At 45.5% G+C, this 17969-nt stretch overlaps 1 protein-coding gene across 2 annotated transcripts in view; it reads right to left on the bottom strand.

Moving 5' to 3' along the window:
* Nucleotides 1-16040, bottom strand: part of SLC9A1 (solute carrier family 9 member A1) — a 72120-nt gene extending 56080 nt beyond the window's left edge. For both annotated transcript variants that reach the window (XM_074217999.1, XM_074218000.1), the window contains exon 1: nucleotides 15484-16040. In XM_074217999.1, the coding sequence (XP_074074100.1) occupies nucleotides 15484-15829 (346 nt within the window). In that variant the 5' untranslated portion in view covers nucleotides 15830-16040. The remainder of the gene's footprint in view (nucleotides 1-15483) is intronic.
* Between the last annotated feature and the right edge of the window lie 1929 nt (nucleotides 16041-17969).

Here is a 17969-nt window from a genome sequence, read left to right as displayed (position 1 = left end):
AATAGCCCTGCTGTGAGGCTCAAATGAGAGCTCTGACATGCCTAGTGACTGGTCCATAGAAGGTACTATATAAATGCTCATTCCGGTCAGTAAGGCACAGAGGGTTTTCCTAGGGGCATCCACTCCCATTCCCATTTCACATACTGGGAATGATTTCAAACTAAAGCTGTATACCCTAACTGTAAGGAGATTCCAAGCTAAAATTCCCCCCCCCCTTCTTGGCCTTCCCAACTAGACACAAATCTGTATGGAGACCTAAGCATCAAGTTTTAATGGGCTCCTTATTTCATGGTCACCTGCAGACTTAACCACCTGAGAATAGCCTGACCCCTCTGGGGCACCAGGTTGATCCTGCCTGGTCCCAAACCTATAGAAATATTGGGAGCAGTACTCCTGCTTGGAGCAAAAAGGGAAAGGAAGGGGGGGGCAATTGATCAGGGGAGTCCGACAAAAATGTGGTAAAGGGATGTAACAATGTCAGTAAGTCATAAGAAAGGACAATGATGAAGGAGTCTGAGAAACTTGTCAAGATTTCTATGAACTAATGGGAACTAATCAAAATCTGGAAAACCATTTACAGGACAGTCACAATGTTGAATGGGGTAAACAACCCTGGGGGATCAGAACTTTGATCAATACTGAGACCAGGGAAGGGGGACTCCTGCCTCAAAGCAGAGGAGGTGAGTTGCAAAGTAAGGAATGAGGAACTGGGGCACAGTGTGTTGAGTTGGTTTAAATGACTGTACTTATTTATTCAAGGGAAGGAGTAACTGGGGAGGAACCATGATGTAAGAAAAGAAAAGAGCATCAATAAAACATTTAAAAAAAGAAGAAAAAAACGTTGAATGCCATTAGGGCCTTTTTTCAGTAGCTCTCTGGGGAAGCTCCAGTTCCTTGTTTTGACTGGCAGAGGCAGAGGACAGGCCAAACAAGGATCTGCATTCTCAAGCCCAGCCCACTGAGCAAAGAGAGGTGGCCACTGCCCATTGCACATCAGCAAAGTCTGACTTAGGGCTACAAGAATTGGGAGAACAGCAGGGCAAGAGAGGCACTGGGCCCCAAAGAGCCATCATTTGAGCAATCCCATCTTTTTGGAGAGAGGTCAAACTTCAGGATTGATCCTGAGACAGCACCTTGGGAGTTACCTGGTCTGAACCCCTGGTATGACAGAAAATGAGGACCCAAGGATAAGACTTCACAAAGAATTAGTGGCACAGACAAGAGTATAACCCATTGCTCCTTTCCTAAGTCTCTTATCCCTAGTTGATGTTGCCTCATGGATAGAATGGAAGAACTGGTAGCTCTGGAGCCAAGGACTTGGGTTCAGATTCTGACTCTGACAAATTCTACATCCATGATCTTGGGTGAATTGCTTAATCTCCGGGGGGGAGGTACCAGACGGCTCTCGAGGGACCTTTCAGCACCAAATCTATGACCCCATGATCAGTCTGTTCATTTAACTGCTGTCCAATAACCACTTCTTAGCTGTTTCAAGTATCAGAGTCTTATCTCCCCACAGAGGATGTGAGATTACAGGCACGATGTATCTCCTGCCTTTTCCATATCCTACACAGTATTTAAGACCTGATGCTGGGCTCACAAGGAAGCAGCAGAGACTAGCAAATAGCATGGTGGTTTAGAGGTACGAAAACTTCGGCTCAACCCCTGAAAACGTATTAATTGTGTGACCTTGAACAAACAGCAGCCTCCCCATACCTGGCTTTGCTCATTGGTAAAATGAAGAGAACACCACCTGCAGTGCTACTTCATACACTGTGCAGGATTTTTTTTTTCAGTTTTTTGCAAGGCAATGGGGTTAAGTGACTTGCCCAAGGCCACATAGCTAGGTAATTATTAAGTGTCTGAGGCCAGATCTGAACTCAGGTACTCCTGAGCCAGTGCTCTATCCACTGTGCCACCAAGCCACCCCCTACTGTGCAGGATTTTAAAGCACTAAATAACATCAGTCAGGATGAGGACTCTATCCACTTTCATTGATAAAAAAAGAAGGGAATTTTTTTTTTTAGGTTTTTGCAAGGCAAATGGGGTTAAGTGACTTGCCCAAGGCCACACAGCTAGGTAATTATTAAGTGTCTGAGATCAGATTTGAACCCAGGCACTCCTGACTCCAGGGCCGGTGCTTTATCCACTGCATCACCTAGCCACCCCAAGAAGGGAATTTTTAAGAAACTTCTGTTCTCCCTCAGGTCAGAGAAGGGACCCACCCTTCTGAGAAACTTTGTGCAGAGCAGACTCCCAAGTTAAGGACCTTCTGGGGGTTCTCTCTTACGACCTGGTGTTCAAGGTCCTCCACTACCTGGTACCACTTACATCTCTTCCTCACGCCTATGATTTTGCAGAACCCTCTGCTCCAGTTAGAACATTTATACAGCTATGTGCCACTTTCTTCACAAGATCTCTCTAAGATAATCATGCAAGTATACCTGCCTCCATATTACAGATGGGGATGATACTTCCCTCCAAGAAAACACAAGCCATTCCATCTCAAAATACTTGAAATATCCTCAGGGATTTACTAAGGGCCTTCTATTGAGCAAAGTGCTAGGAATATGAAAAAGTCAAAAGACAGTCCCAGTCTTCAAGGAGATGCTGGTTTAATGGGAGAAGTAACATCCAAACAACTTTGTACAGATAAACAATAAAGAATCAATAAGAAATAATCCCCAAGGGAAAGAGCTAGAATTGAAAGGGGTTGGGAAACGCTTGCTGTAGAAGGGGGAATTTGAGGGCAGCTAGGTGGCGCAGTGGATAGAGCACCACCCCTAGAGTCAGCAGTACCTGAGTTCAAATTTGTCCTCAAACAATAATTACCTAGCTGTGTGATCTTGGGCAAGTCACTTAACCCCATTGCCTTAAATAAATTTAAAAAGGGGTGGGGACTCAAGCTGGAACTTGAAGGAAGTTGGGGAAGGCAGGAGGGGGAAGTGTTCCAAGTCCAAGGGACAGTTCAGAGATGGCAGGACCTCATTTAAGAGACAATAAGGAATCAATGTCACCCTCTCCTCTGGACCTCTCCTTCTTTCAAGTCAAAAAGGCTGATATGCTCAAAGATTTTTTTCATGACAACATAATATATAATTGAAAAAACTGGAAACAACCAAAATGTTCACCAGCAAGGGGAATGGCTAAACAGGCTATATGACACACTCATACAACAAAATACTATAAAGCAATGAAGGGGAACAAGTATGATGAAAGCAAATGTGGAAAGACCTTTTATGAAATAATACAATACACACACACACAAAAAAAAAACAACAGCAGAAGAATGGAGCACATGCTGACTACAATCCTACAATCATGAGGAGGAAAAAAGGGGAAAGAGAATGAATGGGCCAAGGATCTTAGAGAGAGGTGTGATAGTTGATGTTTCAGAAAGAACTGAAATAGCAAATTAGTCTGAATAAATATCCAATATTAAGTTGTTTTTTTTTTTTTAATATAACATTCAATTTAAAAAATGTCTCCAATGCTCAGCTTCAGATCCATCTCTTCTGGGAAGTCTCACCAGGTCAAGCTTGAATGAATTCTGTCCCTCCTCTGTCCCTTTTCTAGTTTATGTTCTTCTGCCTTCAACTGACTCAAGGGAACCAGAAGGGATTTCAGAGGTCTAATCGACTTATGGTCTCTTGGAGGGCAAGAAATTAGATCTTCTGTTCCTTCCCACCCTTATCGGCCAGCATAGGGAACAGCACACAGTAGGTCTTCAACAAACACTGACTGGTTCAACTGAGGAGTCCTCCTGCCTCTGGTCTTGAATTGATGCTGAATGCCCAGTCTCCCTAAGCCCACACCCCCACACTCAGGAGGCCAGGGATAGACTGTGGTCTCCAGCCATTATCACCAAGGATGTCCCAGACAGACAGACCACCAGGCAAGCTACTTACTTTCACCCTCATATCTGCATAGTCCCCAAAGAATGGGCAGGGAAAAGGAAAGGTGGCACTGAGGGGGAAAAAAGTGGAAGGTGCTGTTTAACTCCTAAATCTTGGGCCAGGGCTGATTATAGCTTCTTCCTTTGACCCTGCTGAAGGAAGCAATTTCTTGGGAAATATACTGCTGCTATAATTTGGGAAACAAGCCTGCTCAATTCCAGCAAGCAAGGAAGTATTAAAATAACTCTGGCCCCAAGCTGGCCCAATGGACCCTAGAAACTGGCTCTGCCTGAAAAACCCAGACCACGACCTGCTGGACAAGATCTAATTGGATCAGAGCAGACAAATACTGGGGGCAAGTTCACAGTTCCAATCGAGTGGTTGAGCTCAGTTAAAATTAGATCTTTAATATTAAAAATACCTCACTATAATCTTGGACTATCTTTAAGTATTTTTGATGTTTATCAGCATGTAAAGAGATGATCTGACCCGGCATAGCCCGAATAGACAGCCTTGGTTAGACAGGCCTGACTCAGAGGTTGGGGGGAGGACAAGAAGGGGAGATGACTCAGTACTAACCCAGCTCCAGAATGCCGATCAGCAGCCCCTCCACTGCACCCAGTTTCAGGCTGGGCTGGGAGGGGCAAGAGGGAAAGCCACCCCTGGGAGACCAAGGGTCCTTGGTTTCAAGTCTTCTCTGCCTGCAGTTGATTTCCTCTGAAATGGAGCCGGCTCTAGGCTGGCAGCTTTGGGCCTTACACTTTTGAAGGGCAAATTGACGACACAGAAAACTAGCTCCATTTCTGCCAGAAGTCAAGAAAGCTTTGAAATATAAAGGCCTTTTTAAAAAAGGAAGAAAGAAAACTTCCCAGCTCCAAACTTGAACACAAAATTGTGAAAAGTCACAGCTGGAAGTGACTTTTTAACACAGATGTTACATCCCAAAGTGTCAGAACTAAAAGAGAAACCTCAGAAGAGAATGCCAGACCTGGGAAAGGTCTTTGAAGGTAGGTTGTCACAGATGAAACTGGTTTTTGAGATAATCTAGTTCAACCCTTTCATTTTGCAGATAAGGAAATTGAGGGCCTAAGGTCATATTACAAGGTCAAGGCATAGGGCCAGATCCTTCTCAACACAAGAGATCCTTGGCATTAGCCAGAGGTCATTGTTTTCAATTTTTAGTCTCAACCTGAGGGACCCAGGCCCAAGAGAGCTTCAGCCAATATTTCCCTTTTCCCTCCCTCCTCTCTTTATTATAGGTTCTTTTTATGAACTATATCATGAAGGAGGAAGGAAGAGACAGAATGAAATAATTAAGCACTGTAGCCAGACTTGAGGGAGCCCTCAAGTTCAGGGTTAGCCTTTTACCCACAGGTTCCTTCTATGACTACCCCATCCACTGGAGAACTTACATCACTCACCCCCTTCCTCCTACCCCTTCCCACCCCCTTTTCACTAAGGAAGTGGCATTTCTACTAAAACCCAACCTAGGCCTACCCAGCACAGGACTCTAGTCGCCACAAATGTTGGGTGATAGCTGTCCAAACAGCTCCTCCCCACCCTAGAATCCCAATATTAGAAACCACATTCTCAAAGATTTAAGTAGACAGCTAAAAACTCCTACCTTCTAAAACCAACGACATCACCTAGAAAGTCTCAAGGAACTTTCTTCCTAGCCCTCAGAGGAAGGTATAATTTTTCTGGTCCAGATAATTCACTTGGGCCAGCTGCTCCTAATCTCAGGGAATCCTAGTGGTTCTCTAGCCCAGGGATTAAAAAAAAAAAAAAAAAAAAAGGCAACCCAAAACTCTTCCCTTTCTAAGGGCCTGTTGTGTAAAAGTGTGCTCTGCCAGTAGTAACTTTTCAAACCCTGAACACTCAGCTGTTCCTAGGCCAAAGGGATATCCTTGGAGGAGGGCCCAGGAAAAAAAAATTGCCTAGGATTTTGATTTTAGTGCTATAGTCTTCTTGATTTCCAATTTATCAGTTTTTCCTCTAATTTTCATCATTTTCTCTTTTGTGCTTATTTTCAGGTGTTCTGTTTTTAAAAAAAAATGCATGAATACTCTTTTTCTATTTTGCTCTAATGTGTGTTTTTAGGAGCATAATTTCTCCTTTGAGGATTATTTTCACAGTATTTCAGAAATGCTGGTAAGTTGTCATTATTATCTTTCACATGGTTATCATTTATGGTTTTGGGGGGGGATACATTTGTTGAGTAAGATTTCATTATCAAGTCTCTTTTTGAGTTTGTCTTTTGCCAGTGCTCCAAGTACTGTTTACTATTTATATTGTTTTGTGGTCTAGAAAGGATGTGTTTAATACATTTATTTGCAATTTCTCTAGGCTCTAACATGTGGTCTATTTTTGTAAATATGCCATGTGGTGCTTTGAGAAATATGCATATTCTTTAATAATCTCATTCAGAAGATGCCATGAATCTTTTTGGCCTAAATTTTCCTACAGTTCAGTTTATTTTTCTTTACCTGCTTGTTAAATATATTAAGCTCATAGAGAGGGACACTGAAAGTCTTTTATTATTGTGTTCTTTTGCAATTAAATTAGTTTTCCTTTATGAATTTAGATGCTATATCATTTGGTACATATATGTTTAACATCATTTTCTACAGTTTCATTAAGTTATGAATGTCAGATTTGTGGTTTTTTAAAGTTGGCATTTTTGGTACTTAATTATTTTTATACCCTGTCCTCTTAGGTCCAAACTTTGACTCAAGAGTTCTGAGAAAGGGCATTGGCAGGGAGCCAGATGGGGAAGGGGGAGTCACCATTACAGAACAGGGACCCACTGCTGGGAGCATAGCTCTGCTGTCCTAGGAACAGGGTCCAGGCCTGAAATTGGTCCTGGGCTCTCCTAGGTCAGCCCACTTGGAACTCATCTGGCCATGCTCAGCCAGTCCAAGTCTTCCTGATCTGATAGAGTGGAAAGGGCATCAGACTTGGAGTCAAAAGACCAGGACTTATGTCTGAGTTCTTTCACTTGTCAGCTGTTTGACCCTGGGCAAATTGCTTCATCTCAATGAGGGAGGTTGAACAAAACCATCTCTAAGATCCCTTGCAACCCAGATGTCAATGTTCTAAGGTACCTCTCAGTTTTAATATTTTTTACCTCAATATTCAATATTTTTTACCCCTTCTAGTTCTATAATTCTACATTCTCAGGTCTCATCCAGGTTTACCAAGTCTACATTTTAGCACTGTTTTTTCTAAGAGCTATAAATGATCTGCCATCCTACCCACCTATAATTCCCCACAGCTGGTGCTGTGAGGAGCCAACAGGCTACCACCAATCAAGCAAGTATTTAATGACCACCTCCGTGCAGTCTTGCACAAATCCCCCATTGGATTTCCAAGAGAAAAATGATATCTCCACCTTCCACTCATAAAGCCCTTAATAGTTTACAAAGGACTTTTCCATGTCATTAGATCTTTGTGAGGTAGGCGAAGCAACCATTATTCCCACTTTACAGATAAGAAAATTGAGGTTCAACAATAACTTTGCCAAAGGTCACTTAGCCAGTCGTGTATAATACAAACAACATACAATTTATTAGGAGAGGAAGGACATAAAGCAGAGGAAAGGTTAAACAGAGTGAAAGAAATGTGAGAATAAAAGAGCACAGAGAGCACTAGATTCAGAATCAGATTCTAGTGTGAATCCTAAATCTATTCTGTACTTAATTTACAACAGTAGGCCAATCACTAAAATTCTCTGGGTTCAATCTGTATGGAAGGTAGGGGGATGGTGGAGTGTGGAAAGAACTATGGATTTGGGAGCCAGAAGGATCTGGGTACAAATCCTACCTTGGAAACTTATTAGCTGAGTGCTCTAGGCAAGTCATTATGGTTTTTTGCACCTCCATTTCCTCATCTATAAAATGAGGAGGAATTAGATGAAGTCCCTCCTAACTGCTCTAAATTTTTGATCTGATCTCATGAGGTAATAACTGATTAACCACCAAGCAACCAACACATATTGAGAGGAAGAGAGAGACAAGAGATTGATGAGAGAGACTGCGGCTGGAAGACAGGGAGAAGGAGGAAGAAGAGAGTCAGAGACCCTCTGTGGTTTGCAGTGCTCAGGGTGGGCTTCCTGAAAGATGAAAACTTGGGACTAAGTCTTAGAAGATTTGGATAAGACAGAAAAGGGGGGGGGGCGGTTTCCTGGCTTCATTGCCAAGCTTTTAAGTTACTTCCTCAACTATCCCTGTCTCCCCTAACAACTAAGATCTTCATCTTTCTATTTTTGTTTTTAATCAGACTACACCCTTTCTCAATATGCCCTGCCAAGCCCCAAACCCTTCCACTGCCTTACTGAGAAGTCAATGTTCTTCCAACAGGGAGAGGCAACAATGTAAGGGTGCAAAAAAAAAAGTCTGTTTCCAGGCCTTCAGAGGGGACCTCTGCTTGCCCATGGTCTGCATGACTTGAGGCAAAGCAGGGACAGCAGCTAGTCCTCAATTTTGTGATGATGATCATTGTCCTTTGTGATCGAAGAAGACCATGACATCAAGTGGATGATGATGTGACATGTACATTATGTTGATAAAAGTGTGGAGAGTGTCATGCAAAGACCTCACTGACTCTTCCAGAATCTTCTTAATCCAGTGGCCTGATAAGATGGGAAACAAGCCTTCTGGTGTTGGTCTCAACTGGCCTTTTAGATGAGGGTCTTTCTTATATTATTGAGACTGGGCTTAGTGACTGACTTAGTGACATTCAAAGTTCCACATAGCTGCACCCTTTTAGTTTTTATCAGTAGGTACATCCAATGTATGGAATTACAGTTCCACTTGTGCTGAGCAACATATAGTCAATGTGTTAAAAATTTTCCCAACCAGTTTCAAAACAATCTATTTTATTCAACTTTTCCCAGGCAGGTCATGGAAATAATGCTGCCAGATCACTAGGATCACTAGTTGACATTATTTACTTTGAAAAAATTAGTGTTCAAAGCAGGTCATTGTACCTGGATACTCCAGCTAGGAATAATGGAATAGAACTCCAGTTCTATTTTGTTAATTTTCGGACTGAAACCATGATTAAAAGGGACAGCCAGGGGCATTGGTAGTGTGTTGTTAGAGGTGAACTTCTTGGACTGGTTCAAGATGAACCAGAGCAAAAGCATTTAACCAAGAATGTTTTCAATAATCAAGAACCAAAGTCCAAGGTTTGAAGAAGACCAGATACCATTGCAGTGCCAACCATAAACCATGCCAACTAGTGATCTGCTGGCATAATTCCTCAGGAGTTATGGGGAACCAAAGACTTTGGGTTCCAGATGGAGTATGGCTGCAGCCCTGAGAGGAAAAGCCTGCACAGACCTTGATTAGATCATTAAGAGCCTGGATATACGTTGTGGTCACAGTCCAGGGTTGAGGCCTGAGAAGAAAGGCTGTGCTGACAATTAGATGATGGAGAATAAGGTTTGGGTAGACCCCAGAAGTTCTTGTCACAGTCTGGCTATGGTGCCTCACTAATATGGGAGGGAAGCCACATTCAAAAGGCCAAGGACTCCACAGCATCCAGACATCATCGGAAGTACTATTTCCTATCAAATCAGGCCATGGGTTGCATGCAGGGCAGTGGGGTTGGGGTGGCTTGCATGTCACATGGCTGGGTGATTGTTGGGTGTATGGGGCTGGATATGGGCTCAGATGCTCCTGGCTCCAGGGCTGGTGCTCCGTCCAATGCACCACCTGGCCATACCTACAATTATTACTATTATTTTTTTAATTTTAATTTTTTTCTCTCCCCTTTATCGCTCAAGCGAGTCTATATTTTTTTGGGGGAGGGGGTATTTTGTTTACTCTTAAACAAGAATATTTTGTTAATATATAAAAAAACATTATTTGTAAAAAAAATATGTGCATACCCTTTGACCCAGCATACCACTCCTCAGTCTATACCCTGAAGAGATGATGAAAAAGGGTAAAAACATCACTTGTACAAAAATATTCATAGCAGCCCTGTTTGTGGTGGCAAAGAATTGGAAATCAAGTAAATGTCCTTCAATTGGGGAATGGCTTAGCAAACTGTGGTATATGTATATCATGGAACACTATTGTTCTATTAGAAACCAGGAGGGATGGGAATTCAGGGAAGCCTGGAGGGATTTGCATGAACTGATGCTGAGTGAGATGAGCAGAACCAGAAAAACACTGTACACCCAAACAGCAACATGGGGGCAATGATCAACCTTGATGGGCTGGCTCATTCCATCAGTGCAACAATCGGGAACAATTTGGGGCTGTCTGCAATGGAGAATACCATCTGTATCCAGAGAAAGAACTGCGGAGTATGAACAAAGACCAAGGACTATTACCTTAAATTTAGGGAAAAAAAAAAAAACCCTGATATCTTATTGTCAGATCTTGCTATCTCTTATACTTTATGTTTCTTCCTTAAGGATATTATTTCTCTCTCATCACACTCAATTTGGATCAATGTTTCCCATGGAAACAATGTAAAGACTGACAAACTGCCTTCTGTGGGGTGGAGGGGTGGGGGGGAGGGAAGATCAGGGGAAAAATTATAAAACTCAAAATAAATAAAATCTTTAATAAATAAAAAAAAATCAGTCCATGGGGTGATCATGATTCTGGAAAACTATGTCTTTGCACAACATTCCCCTCACTACAAAAAACACAATGTACAAGTCATACCATCATACATATGACATACAACATGGTTCTCTTTGATTACAAAGGATGATGCCCATTACCACCACTACCACCACAAGAAAGGTGACATCTGTAAGTTTAGAGGACCCACCCCAGGTGTTCACATGGACGATTTGTACCCAACCTATGAGAGTATTCTGAGCTCATATTGGTCTGATCAGCCATACTAGGACACGCTGTCATTTGTATCAAACAAAGTGATGTCATTTCAGTCTTCTTAGATAATGAAGGACAAGAACCAACCAACCACTACCACTACCTCTATTTCTGATTGTTATACATAGGCAATATGCAAATGCACTTCAAAAAAAGTATAGTAGACCTCAAGGTATAATAGAAGCTCTTGAGCATTGATCAGAGGATAAGTAGAATGGCTTTATTATCTATTAGGCTTCAAATGGACAGTGTCTGGATGTTCTCACAGATCCTGGATGATAAAACCAAGCAGTTATTACATGGTACTAGGAGGAAAAGTGACTTGTGAATTGGGAGACTGGGGTTCTGTTCTGGTCTTGTCACTACTCCATCCAACAAAGGATGGTGACTGATTGTTCCAACAGACTACTTTTAAGGGACCTTCTCAAAATCTGTTCTAAAGTTCCTTCTAAAGTAGGGTTGGCCAGCTCTATTCTAACTCATCCCTTCCCAAGCCAACATGCCCTGTTCCAAGGTCCTTCCCCAGACCTGAAATTATCAACATTAAAGCCCCTTCCCACTAACATGTCCTGTTCTAAGGTCTTTTCCAGTCCAGATATTTTGTGTTCTAAGGCCCCTTCCTACTCTTGCCCTTCTTTGCCTTGAGATCGGTTTTACCTTGAACATCTCTTCAAAAGACCCCACCAGCTCTGTGGATGATTATACTTTTAGTAGAGTCTTCCAATTCATTCACACGGCCAACCACCTTCACTGAATCTAATGCCTCCAACTCTTCCACTGCTCATAGGACTAGTTAATATATCAATTCTGGACTTCTAGGAACTTATTTTAAACAGCCAGCAAGATCCCCAAGCAACTGCATTTTTGAAGCTCAATAAACTACTTATCCAAGTCCACTGACTTTAAAAGAATTTTGGAGACCAATGAGTCCAACCTCATCTTTCTATAGAAGTGAAAACCGAGGGAAAATGAGGGAAAGTGCTCTACCCATGGAACATGGAACCTATTACCTCCACCAAAGGACATGGCAGACACGCCTGTCTCTAGAGACAGCTCTGTGGTACAGTGGACAAAATCAGGAAGAACTTTTCAAATTCAGCCTCCCTCAGATAACTTCTAGCTATGTGACCCTGGGCTGGTCGCTTTACCTCCACTGTAAAATGGAGATAATAATAGCTTCTCCCTGCCAGGGTTGTAGTGAGAACTAAATGGGGTGACATTTGTCATACACAATGACTGGCATGAAGAAGGGACATAATAAACGTTTATTTCCTCCTTTTCCTTCCTTCTCAGATAGAGAAACAAGGGTGACAAAAGGGAGAGAACTTTTCCAGTTCCACATTTGGGAGCCTTTTTTTCCTCCATCCAGCAAGCTCTCTAAAGAGGAGCTTAGACTGGATGATGTCTACAGTCCCTTCTAGAAGGGGTGTCTTAAGTGTGCACTAGCACTTCTGGGGTCTGAGGCCCTTCCCAGTTTTGACACCCTTATGTTCTGGGATCCCTTTCACATCTAATATTGTAGGATTCTAACCAGCTCCACCTACAATACCCCCCCCCCAAGGTGTGGTTTGCTGATTTAAAGCTTTGGGATAAAAAGAAGCATCACACACAGCACTTTCTATTCTTAAAGGAAGGGGGCCTTGCCAGGGAAACAGCTGCCTTAGTTGACAGAATCAGGGCTCAGGGCAGAGCTCCTGCCTACGATAGGGTGGCAAGAGAAAAAGGCAAGGCTCCAAAATAGCCCACTCATTCTCTTGGGTATCTGCTTTACAGTCAGGGGAGCCAGCCTGAGCAGCCCCAGGGGTACCCCACATCACCTCTAGCTCATTAACTCCCCAGACAGCTGGCCTGAAAGGAGCTTCACAGAGAAGGAAAAAGTCTGTAAGCTGCATCTCCAAACCAGTGCCTCAAGATTCCCTGGCATGAGAAATTTAAAATCTTTGGATCCTGGTGTTGTTCACTTCAACTGTCATAGGTTAGAGGCGACCATTTGTGAATACAGTGTGTGTGTTTAATATGGATAGGTAATGGAGAGCTGTCTCCAATCCCAGAGTCTCAGGATGATACCTTAAATCTACTGGCTACCCACGAGTTCTGTTCTGGTCTCTGCTCTGACCCAGTGTGCCCTGGGCACCTCACTTCTTTCTAGAGCTGTCTCCTCTGTAGAATTCAGAGGTTGGGAACTCTGGAGTCCTTTTCCACCCCTAACCCATTCACTTCAATGATGCTGGCCCCAGAGGACCTTTTTATTGTGGCCAGTAATATATTACAAGCCTGTGAGGAGTGTAGACTGGTCTGCTAGGAAAGCAACCTAAGCCTAGGTGTAGTCTGTCACACTGTTAGGGCAAATTTGCTCCAGAGAAGACAGTGAGGCATGATGGCAGGCATCAGGAATCTGAAAAGTTGTCTGCAAGAACCAGCAGGCAGATCTATAAGGAAGGGTTAAAACAGGAGAGTGGTTAAAGTAGTAAGTAGCAAGACAAACTTCCTACAATTAGAACAATGTCCAAGCAGAAGGGTCACTTTAGGAGTTAGTAGGTGGTCCTTCCTGGGAAGGACCTACCAGCCAAGAGCTGGCTGACCATTCAGCTAGGATACTGTGAAGGGCATTTCTATACAGGTAAGGGTATGATGACCTAGGGGCAGTTGGGTGATGCAGTGGATAGACGAAGGAAATGAGCATCTTTGCCAAGAAAACCCAAAATGGGGTCATGAAGAGTCAGATACAGCTGACACATCATAAGAGGACTTTCCAACTCTTGAGATTTGGTGATATTAGCAACTCAGCCTGAGGGAGATCCTGCAGACTGGCCAAGAGTTAAAGGTAGACTTGGGTCCTGGATTGTTCCACCTGCAGGAGTGGAAGTGAGTGCTGAGCCCTGCCTCACAGGAGAGGCCCTGCCCAGATGGACCAGTGGGAGGAGGGGGTAATTTTTTACTTCTATGTATTTAGATGCTGCTGAGCTCTCTTTTCATGAACTCAAAAAGGGGAAGACCTCTTGGAAGCTCTGCTTTCCTTCAAGCACCACATCTTCAAGGCTTTTCCCGAGCCCCTTAATTGCTAATACTCTCTTCCTCCTTAAATTATAATGCGAATGTACGCTACTGACAGGTAACTGATTTTCATTTCATCTTCCTTTTGGTATCTGTGGCAACTAGTAGATGCCATGCTCCTTTGTGTGGGTCCAGACTTGTGATTCCATTGACACAGGGAACTGCTGTGAGCAAATGACAAACTGTTCTGCAACTTAGTATTAAAGAGAGATGCTGAGAAGAGTAAAGGACTTGCCCAGGGTCACTCAGCGGTGCTGGCTCAGTAGCAGGACTTGAAGCCAGGACTTCCTGACTCTGAGACTGTCTCTAATCCAACTTCATCATCCTCACACCATCATCCCAGGCACTTAATGATTGATGGATCAAACTGATTTAAAAGACAACTGGCACAGCCTTCATCTTGAAAACCATCCCCATTTTACAGAAGGTGAGCCTGGGGCAGAGAGAAGTTCCATCCTGCCAAGGTCACAGGATCGTTGGGAGCAGGAGATGAGGCTCCCTCCCTTCCTGCTGCTTCAGGAAGTTCAGCTGCAGTGGGGGCACTAGAAGGGTAAGCCAGAACCAGAACCCTGGGCAAGATGACTTTTGCCCACCCTGCCTGGGTGCCTGTCATATCCCTGTCCTAAATAAGCTATATAAAGCTACATAGTGAACCAGAGAAGACTGTACCAACAAAAAACATAATGTCTTGACATCACTCCGGTATGTCCTTGGGAAGGTTTTAGAAAGGTTCTCTATCAAGCCCCTGTAACACCCAAGTCACCAAAACTCCCACAGCTGGCTCAGGGCCAAACCAGCTTAAAAGACTTCCCTGACGCAAAACCAGTCAGGTTACTGGGACTGCTGGGCATCACAGGGTCCGGACAGGCTGGTCCATCAATCACTCATGTGACAATGGACCAGTCCACCTGGGCCTCTCCAGGGAAGCGTCACTTTTCAGCCATGAATCCTCCCCAGCCATCCTTCCCCTTGCCCTCCCCACCCCAGTCAATACAATCACTTCTCCAAACAGGAGGATGTCCCATGCAGAAGGATCTTCACCCATTCCTCCAGCTCCCAGGCCAGGACCATGGTCAGGCACAGACTGAGTTTTAAGAAAAAGCTAAATACCCATTTGGGACACATCTGGTAAGCAGCCAAGATCACACAGGCTCCTCCCCAAGCCCAGATCTAGCTCAGAGATTCCCAAGGTCTACCCAGGCCCATAAGCTGAACAGAGGAGCATTACAGACATCCACAGCAACTCCAGGTGATTGCCAACCCCAACAGGACGCAAAGGTGACTGCTTTGGCAGTGAATCATGGACACGGGCACCTCTGAACTCCCAAAGTCCCTCAAGGTCCCCAAAACAAACTCAGTCCTGGCTCACCTAAACGTCAAGTCCGCCTGGGTCTCAAGCAAGTTACAGAGCCCACCCAAAACGCAAGGGGTCCGCAGCAAAAACAAAACGAAAGACCACATGCCTCACCACCAAATAAGGGCACGGCCATTCGGACCCGGGGAAAAGTGCCCCCTTTGCCAGCCTTGACACACACATTGGTCTCTCGGGTCTGCCCGTTCAAGGAGTGCCCCGGGCTCCTCAGCAACGGCGCAGACCCCGGAGGAGGTGGCCCTGCGGGGGGCTCCGGCAGTTGGGTCTCCGGGCCCCCCAGCCAGGGGCAGGGCGGCCCACCTACCCAGCTTCATGAGGCAGGCCAGCAGGATCCAGAGGGCCACCTCGAAGGGCGTCCGCACGTGGCCGTAGTCGATGTCCAGGACCGGGAAGGGCTTGCGCGGCTTGCCGTGGAGGCCCTTGGTATGGTTGGGGGTGACGCGGTCGTCCGGCCGGACCTCCGGGGGCGCCGACGTGACGTCGCCGTCGCCGGGGCCCAGGTACAAGCCCAGGGTGGCCACCTTGGATGTCACCGCGTCCTGGAGCCCGTGGCTCCGCAGCACCGGCAGCAGCCCCAGCAGGGCGGCCGCCGCGAACACGGAGGGGAACACCCGCAGCGGGGCCGCGCCGCACCAGCCGGGCCCCGGCATGTCCTCCGGCCGCTCTCGGGGGTCCCCGCCTCAGCAAGGGGGCGCCGGAGCCCGGGAAGCGGGCGAGCGGAGGCCGGCTCAGCGCGGACAGCGCATGGGGGGGGCGAGATAGGGCGGCAGCCGGGCTAGGGGGGCTTCCATGGGGGGCCGGCGGCGGGAGGAAGGCCGCGGCGGCGCGCCCCCGGCTCGGCTCCCGGAGCTCCGCTTCCTGCTCCGGCGGCGCGCACTGAGCCCCGCGGCCGCCCGGCGCCGCCTCTTATACGGGGCAGCGAGCGGCCGGCGCGGCGGCCCAGAGCGGCGCCGCCGGAGCCCGCCGCCCACAGCGCCCCCCGCGGCGCCCCGGGGAGCTGCGGCGCCCGCGCGCGCGCGCCCCCTCTTGGCGGTTCCATTGTTAAGGCCGGACCCAGGGCGGGCCGCGGGGCCGGGCTGCGAGCCCCAGGCTGCCCCGGACTGCCCCGTGCCTCCGTTTCCCCAGGGAGACTCCGTGGGGATTGGATGGAGCATTGGGGGGGAACCCCTTTAAGGGTCAAGAGCAGCTAACATTACTGTCAGGCAGCACGCATTTATTAAGCACTCACAGTATACCGACACTTTACTAAACATTGTAAGAATTCCAAAACAAAAAAAACCAGTCCCTGCCCTCCAGGAAACTGCATTCTAATGGGGGAGACAAACAAGAAAGTTAGAGATGCATTTGCTACACACATGAAATAAAGGTAGAGGTGAGGAGAGGAGATAGAGTATCACAGACATGGGGAACAATCGATGAATACGAAGCCCGGGCCTAGGGAGTAATAGGTAAGGAAGGAGAAGCGGGTGAACCATTATGACCGGGAATATAGGAAGGTCTGAGGCTTTAAATGCCAAACAGAAGACTTCATATTTTCTCCTGGAGGTCCTAGGGAAGCACAATATGTCAGACCTGGGACTGTTTAAGAAAAATCTTGGCAGCTGAATTGGAGTGGGGAAAGACATGCTAATTAGGAGACTTTCTCAATAGTCCAGGGGTGGAGCAATCCAGGCTGAATAGGTGTAGCTGAAAGGATGGGAAAGAACGATCTGGAGAAGATGGACTAGAGTGATTAAAAAAAGAAAGACAAAAACAGTTCCTTACCCCCAAAGAGCTCACATTCTCACAATGGAGACCTATTAAAAAAACCATATAAGATACATGCAATGTGAATGGGAGTCCATTCCAAAGTAGTAAGAGGCAGGGGGAGTGAAGGGAGAGAGCAGAATAGGGAAAGTAGGAGACAGAAGGGAGACTGGGGAGTGGATAATGGGGGGGAGGGGGATTGGGACCCCCACAGCTAAGGAAGGAGACAGAGGAGATGCAATCTTGAACCTCTTTCAGAAATTGAGATTTGAGTTTCCTTAACTCTTGTGGACAGTCAGAATAGAGATAACCTAGACAGTAGGAGAAAAATTCAAAAGAGAAAAGTTAGGGATAGAACAAAGACAAGATCATGAATTCTGATTTTGGACATGTTGAGTTTGAGAAACCTGAGAGGAAATCTAATTCCAGATGTCCAAATTATATTTGATGACACAGGGATTGAGGCTCAGTAAAAAAAAAGGGATGGATAAATACAACTTGGAATCATCTGCATAAGAGTGAAGGAGTTGGACAGTCAGTAAATCAACATCTATTAAGCACCTGATATATACCAGACATTTCACTGAATGCTAGAGATACAAATTAGAAAAAGAAAGATGCTCCCTGTCCTAGAAAGGCTTACAATTTAATGGGGAAAGACATCATCCAAAAGGGGACAGAAAGTGGAACAATTGGGGAGAGATAGTTTATCTGGTGAGAAATGTAGAATTGTTGGGTCTTTGAACCCCTCTTTAAAATGGAGAATTTGGGAGTTCTTTGCTCCAGCCTCTAGTCCTCCAAAACCAAGTGGTAGTGATGAGGAAGGGATAAGCACCAAAGCTGATATAATCTCTAAGGTAGGATGATGAGTTTCCTGGTATTGAGGTTGCCTAGGACTATGATCAAGGTAGAATCAAGTCCAAGGATGGCAGCTAATAGGAAATGCAGAATCCCTCAATGATGATCTAAAAGCAACTAGAGACCATCAGATTTGATCCTTTCATTTTACAGAATAGGAGACTGAATGCCAAAGAAGGGTAGTGA

The sequence above is a fragment of the Macrotis lagotis genome, chromosome 1 (genome assembly GCF_037893015.1).
Source record: "Macrotis lagotis isolate mMagLag1 chromosome 1, bilby.v1.9.chrom.fasta, whole genome shotgun sequence".
Classification (NCBI taxonomy): Eukaryota; Metazoa; Chordata; class Mammalia; order Peramelemorphia; family Peramelidae; genus Macrotis; species Macrotis lagotis.
This window is presented reverse-complemented; position numbering and strand designations above follow the sequence as displayed.